General features: G+C 42.0%; 1 protein-coding gene across 2 annotated transcripts in view; it reads right to left on the minus strand.

Moving 5' to 3' along the window:
* Nucleotides 1-6,508, minus strand: part of LOC109476758 — an 8,653-nt gene extending 2,145 nt beyond the window's left edge. Inside the window, exons 1-4 of one of the 2 annotated variants that reach the window (XM_019777773.1) lie at nucleotides 5,390-6,508; nucleotides 2,218-2,292; nucleotides 1,285-1,400; nucleotides 377-460 (exon numbers count right to left, since the gene is read on the minus strand). In XM_019777773.1, the coding sequence (XP_019633332.1) occupies nucleotides 377-460; nucleotides 1,285-1,400; nucleotides 2,218-2,292; nucleotides 5,390-6,356 (1,242 nt within the window). In that variant the 5' untranslated portion in view covers nucleotides 6,357-6,508. The remainder of the gene's footprint in view (nucleotides 1-376; nucleotides 461-1,284; nucleotides 1,401-2,217; nucleotides 2,293-5,389) is intronic. The other variant, XM_019777774.1, reaches the window with a different exon arrangement.
* Between the last annotated feature and the right edge of the window lie 55 nt (nucleotides 6,509-6,563).

The following is a 6,563-nucleotide window of genomic DNA, read 5'->3' on the forward strand; positions in this document are numbered from 1 at the left end:
GTATTATTAAGAAAAGTATAAAGAAAATCCTAACACTGAGATTATCACAATAGCCCGTCGCGCGAGGCATAGCTACAGCACCCCCAGAACGCATACAAGGCAAAACTAGGTCAAACCGAAGCACCGCGCTCAGGGCGGAAGGACACCCAGAAGTAAGCCTCGGGCCCGAAATCAATTTTCACCCAAAACACGCCACTTCTTACACTTTCCAGCCATGTTAGTAGTTAATCCCATTTTGCAGCAGATTATGAGAAATGTAAACTCAAACATGAACCATCGGAACCCCTTCGTCACTTTTTTCCGGGCACTACAGTGGACCCCTGTCGCGGAAGAATTGGTGTGTGCACCGTTAAACATGAGTATGATTGGAACCTACCTTTACACAGAGATCTGTGGTGTCTCCTAGTGACTCCACCATGTCTCTGTGTGTCTGCATACACCCCACTGTGATGGCTGACATCTGAACAGAGAAAATACATGTAAATCACATTGATTGAAATAACTACCAGTAGCTATGTGGAACTGTGTTACAGCCTAGAGCAAGTTGTTTCTCTTCTTAGGCATTACATGTTTTCTTCTCAAGCTAGGACATGTTTTGCCATATTGCCATTTCTACTTCTGCAAATCTTCATCTCTATTCCATTTCTCAGGAGGAAATTCCATGCTGAAAGCTTCTTTCCTACAACTTTATCAGTATACAATATGCTTCCTTGTGAAAGCGTCCCAAATTTAATTTCTTGGTTAATGGATTTTTCTAGAAAACTAATGGAGCAGGCGGGCAAAAAAAAAATAAAAATAAAAACAGGCCTAGGCATCCTATTATGGCCCAAAATGGTACAATTATAGGAGCCATGAAGTCAACACAACAGGCTGGTTCAAAATTTAAACAATGAATGTTGAACTTTTAATGATACCATTGCAATGAAAGATGGAATAACTGTAACAACGTTAGGATGAAAAGGACTGTTTTCAACTGTTCAGGGCAAAATATGAGCATCTTGCAGTTGATTCTGAACAGAAAAAAATGAAGCGGCTAATCCGTTAACCAAGAAATTAAATTGGTGTGGCCTAATGGGTACAACCTTAAACTTTTAAGTCTAAGAAAAACAAAACATCTGTCTTATTACGTTTACAATTGATAACTGTAACCCAAACAATCATAATGATCACACATATCTCTGGTACTTGAAGGCATGACATAATTTCTTGTTTATAATAACAATACATTAACATTACATAATCATAGATATATAAATAGATAATAGGGAACCTACTGTTACTTACACTATGTAGTGTTCCCCGTAGGTTTCCCATCATGATCTCCAGACTCTCTGACACCTGTTTAGCCTGCTTCTCCAGGTGCACCAACACCCGAGGGTCAATAGGGGGCATGTCAGTAGCTGGAACAGACCAAAACAAAACAACCAATCAGGGGCTGCCAATGTAGGCAACGTCAGACATTGAAGTCACATTAAGGTATTGTAGAGGTAAGGGTACCGATTTTTTTTTGTTAGTCATGAAAAAGTCTTGTCTAAAGTACAGTCAAACTTGCCCAAGCGACCACTTCTATAAGCCGGCCATCTGGCCATTATATTAAAGGACTGCTTTTTCTTGGTGCCGATTCTTTTCCCATATGTATAACTTATATAAGCATTAAGGGCAGGGCTCGAAATACTGGGTGCATGCGCACCTTTAAAATGCACCCAAATTTGGAGCTGTGCACCCAATTTTTTTTTTACCCAACGAGCGTTGCGTAGCGAAAATCCGGATGGTACCCAGGCTAGTCGTGACTGGCACTATTAGTATTTGGGACCACACATATGGCCCAATCTCTGATGGTAACGAATCAATTTCACTTTGGCTCAATGGGGCAGTCTTGTAAAATGGGTGGAAAGTTTGCCGTGGTTTTCTTGTCGATCCTCTGTCCTATCTTGTTGCCATCGAGGCTTTTCGAAGAAGAACACCACTTATCCTCGGTCCCCTGGGTGGTCATCTTAGACAGGTTTGACTGTACTGAGATCATTCAGAAAGATCCTTTAACTTTAAAGTACTGAGTGCAAGTAATAAAGCAGATGATAATGACATGACAATTGTTTCTTGGTATTCTTTTTGCCTGTATACTTTAAGTTCAAGACTAATAGAATGTAATACAATCTAAACACCAGTATGCCTCCATACTATAATAATAGTGCACCAATCAAATGGCACGTGTGAAACCTTTTCTACTGCCTACAGCCTCGCTGGTAGCTGCCGTGTGCTCTTTTTGCCCAAGGATGAGTTCTAACTCTGGGTCTGTGGGAGACACAGACAAAACAACAATACAGGGGAGCAGGGGTTAGACTCAGGGGAGTGCATTTTTTTAGCAAAAGTTGCTACAAGAAAACAGTTGCAATGCATGTAAGGCCACACTATGGATGACATTGTCTGAAGACCCCCAAAACTAATTGTGAGTACTAGTGGGCAAATAAAAATAAGACCGAAAAATGTTAAACCACAGGAATCCAAAGCTGGTATTGCGAATTTATGGTTGTACAAGACTAATTTTACAAGTCGGCACATGTTGGCCCTTTGCAGCATTTATGAGTGACAGCATAGTTCTTGAGTTTTGATCCGTGGAGCCTCATAGCCTGGGTGCCGTCCTCTATCTGTGGTTAATGTCGCTTATTGTTGCTAGCTACCATGGACTACAGAGGATGGCACCTAGGCCAGAGCCTCGTTGGAGGCTATGTTTTTTTTACAACAGGCAAAAATTAATGCGCGCGCGGATGTCATCCATAAAATTAAATCAGTGTGGCCTTACCGCAAGAAAACGTTGTAATGCATGTAAGGCAATTAAAAGAATTTAACATTAGACAAGAAAAAATAAATGAGTGCTAAAAACGTAGAAATATAGTGAAAAGACAATGAAAAACTAGAAAGGCCAATATTTGCTTTGGAGCAAATACAGCGATGGGTTCACCACATTTTACCACATGGCAGGGAAAGAATGAGAAACACAAGGGAAAACAATGATTTACCAGGGTTCTAGCTAGGATTTTATATTAGCGTAGTGGTACCTGATGCACGTCGAGGGAGCGAAGCGACCGAGAGGGGGGTTGGGGCGGAAGGGGGGATTTCCCCCCTTCCGCGCTGCGGAGCTTTTAAAAATTTAAGCTTAAAAAGCAGCCATTTGAGGGATACCCAAAGGGAAAAAATGTCATTTCTAAGGTATGTACAATGTATCCTTGATTAGTAATTTTTATATTTTTGCAGCTTGGAATCTTCACAAAATACAGAAGATACTCCAAATCAGACACAACCAAGAACAGACTCTGAGATAAATTAAATGTTAAACATAGCATCTGGTGTGCAAAGTTGTAATATTCTACATGCAAAAAAAGTAACTATAAATAATATAAAGAAATACGTCTAGTTTTGCCTGCTAATAGTGTCTCATTATGAGGCACTTTTAATCTCCTTTGTGCCATTTCTGTTCTGCAAAACTGGGCCGAAATTTGACGTGATTCAACACGTGGCTTTGTTGTTATTGCCAAGCTTTGATGCTGACATGATTACAGGCACACCCAGTATGTCGACATAGATCGCACAGTAGCTAAGAGCATGAAATCGGCATGGCACCAGCACTGACGCATATGTGGCAGGAAAACCCACGTGTGTCACAAAGATCACAAACGCCCGTAAAGAAAAACGGCAAAAATTTGACAAGAGAGCAATAATTTGTATTTACTTGTTTAAACTATGAACGGATCCAAGGGGTGAACTCCCTTGTTTAGTTTACTAAAGTGGCTAATTTTCAACCAACGCAAGTTTGCCGCTGTGGGCTTTAGAGGCCCCTCCCCTTTTCGGGAGCCGGCTGGAACTGTGAAGCACTTTAATTATTAGGCTGGTGACTAAGTACATTGTAACTCTTTGTATTTTTTTCACCTTGGCAAGATATAGAATTAATGCAATTTAGTGGAAGGTGTTTATGTCCAGAGTTACAAGGAGAGATCTGTTGAACACGGGAGGAAACATATTTGTGCTACATACATCGTGGCGTGGGAATTGTTAAATAGGCCAGCCCATATACAATGTGTGGCGTCCCAGAGGGAAAGCCGACACTATGAAGGGGCGGAACATCCCTTCTACAGACTGGGCTAGACACCCTGACGCCAGTGTCTGGGCGTCAAGAGACTGCCGCTGTCACTCACAGAAGGGCGGCAACACAAGTTGTAAAGAAGCCAAGGCCCCGCCTAGGCACGCCCCATTCTCCTGGGAGGGCCGCCACGTTCGTTACTTTGCTAAAAAAAACATTTTTCACATTTGACCTGGCATTTTTGAACAAAGAAATGCAGTCACAATGCCGCTACGTTGTACTGAAAATTAGCGTAGCGGGGGAAAATTGGCGTAGCGGGTCAAAATTTTAGCGTCGCGGGCCCCGACGCTACTTAGCGCTAGTTAGAACCCTGTTTACATTGATATAACTATAATATGAAGTAACATACAACTAAAACAACAGTTGGATAGCTATTCCCTACTTTATTGGTTAGGATTTTTAATTGCATAATGCAAACTGTTGATTTTCAAAATAAAATAAAAAACGTTCATGCCCCGCATTCCAATGCTGGAGCAGAAAAGCTTGAAATACCTACCAAAACACTTGAATAAAGACATACTGTCAGTATGGAAATGCTCTGTGCAGGTGTTAATCAAGTTAAATCCCAACAGCCAATCAGCAAGAAATGCTCTGTGCAGGTGGAAATGCTCTGTGCGGGTGTTAATCAAGTTAAATCCCAACAGCCAATCAGCAAGAAGTATAGAGGAAAGCTGCATGCCTATTGGTTGATGCCCTGCATTCCATTGTGATGACTCATGCCCAGACGTGGTAAACACGGCACACTAACACAGTAATACATTTGCTATAACACAGCCAAAAAACTCAAATAAAACCATTCTAAAAGCCTGTATCACTAAAAATTTAAAAAACGCCTAGGGGTATTTGCCCACTGTACCTCCATACCAAATTTCAGGACCTTAGGCCCTAAAATGAAGAAGCTGAATCCATTTAAAGATATGGCAGGAGGAGGAGGAGAAGGAGGAGAAGGAGGAGAAGAAACATCAGAAAAAGCAATATGGGTTCACCACCACTTCGTGGTGTGGTGAACCCATAATAATGCCAACGATAACTGATTAATCAAATACTAGTATTACTGTAGTAGTAATTAAAAATACTAAAGATATGATGTAGAATTAACTGAAATACAGGGGAATCAGCAGGTGCAGAACAAAGAAAGTTGGGGAATTATTTCTTTGTTCATAGTACAGCTTGCAGTTTAGAAGTGACTGGGAAAACTGCAAATATTAAAGTACCACCAAAAAAAATCATGATTTACAGTACTTAAAAGCTTACCATTGGTCTGTCTGTTTGGGGTGCTCTTCTTTATCTTCTGTGTTAAGTCTGTAGCCACAAATGACACCATGTCCCCTTCCCTGCTCACAAACCCTTGCTGTGCCAGACCCCACGAGCCTCCCGCCGCACCCTTCTTTTCCTCTTCTCTCCTTCCCTCAGTTCTTATCCCTGACAAGGGGTCATGTAGTCTCCTGTATAAGTCTATACTGTTAACTAGTGGGATGGAGTCTGGCCTCTTGGGTTCACTGTTGGCTGTGGCCCCTTCCAAAGATGTAGGCTTGCTCTCTGCCATTGCTCCTTCTAGAAGTTCTACTGTGCTTCCTTCTTCTGTGAACTGTGAGTTGGTGCCACTCGTGCTCTCTTCTGTAGCAAATGTTTCTTCTGAACTTTCAGTTCTGTCACAAATGTTTCCATTTGTTGACGAACCTTCCTTGTGTAGTAATTTGGATTTTGTTCCTGGTTCTATAGTAATGATATCGTCGTTTTCAACAGAATCATAATTTTGTTTATCCTGTTTTTTTACCATTCTCAAATTGCCAGGATCGTCCAAACGGACAACGTCGTTCTTCGGTGCCTCTTGAAGCAGCCTCGAAGTCTTTTCCTCGGACATAGCAACATTGTCTCTTCCACTGTCGTTCACAATATCCAGTTTCCCACTATCCGGAAGTGGCCCTGGATTCCCAGTGATCTGTTTACCACTGTTGTTTTCGTCAAGACTTGAAACGCTTTTGCCGGCGTTTTCTTCCGCAGAAAAACGTTCATCCTCTACTTGAAGTCCTACCATGTCGTCTGTAATGTCCACGTCGGGTGAATCTTGTTGTCCGTTCGCATGTCGTTCTTGAGGGGAGTGTTCTTGTCGCTGATTTGGGTCCGTCCTTGGTGTTGACGTACCCTTCCCACCGGATGCGACATCGGTATAGCCACCGTCGGAGGCCTTATTCTTCGGTTCTACAATCACTTCAGACATTCTAATACACTTCAAGCTATACTTTGAAATACTACGTCCTTCTCTGATCCGTAATATTCACTGTTACAGCCCAAATCACGACGCAAATTGAGTCAAACCTGACCAAAACTCGTCTCCGACGACTTTATATTCCCGACTGCAACCATCTTGGATTTCTGGTCACGATCAATCTGTAAGCTGGTCTCTCATTGGTCGGTGTGTGCACCA

This window comes from Branchiostoma belcheri, unplaced genomic scaffold, assembly GCF_001625305.1.
Source record: "Branchiostoma belcheri isolate BF01 breed outbred unplaced genomic scaffold, Haploidv18h27 scaffold39, whole genome shotgun sequence".
Taxonomy (NCBI): domain Eukaryota; kingdom Metazoa; phylum Chordata; class Leptocardii; order Amphioxiformes; family Branchiostomatidae; genus Branchiostoma; species Branchiostoma belcheri.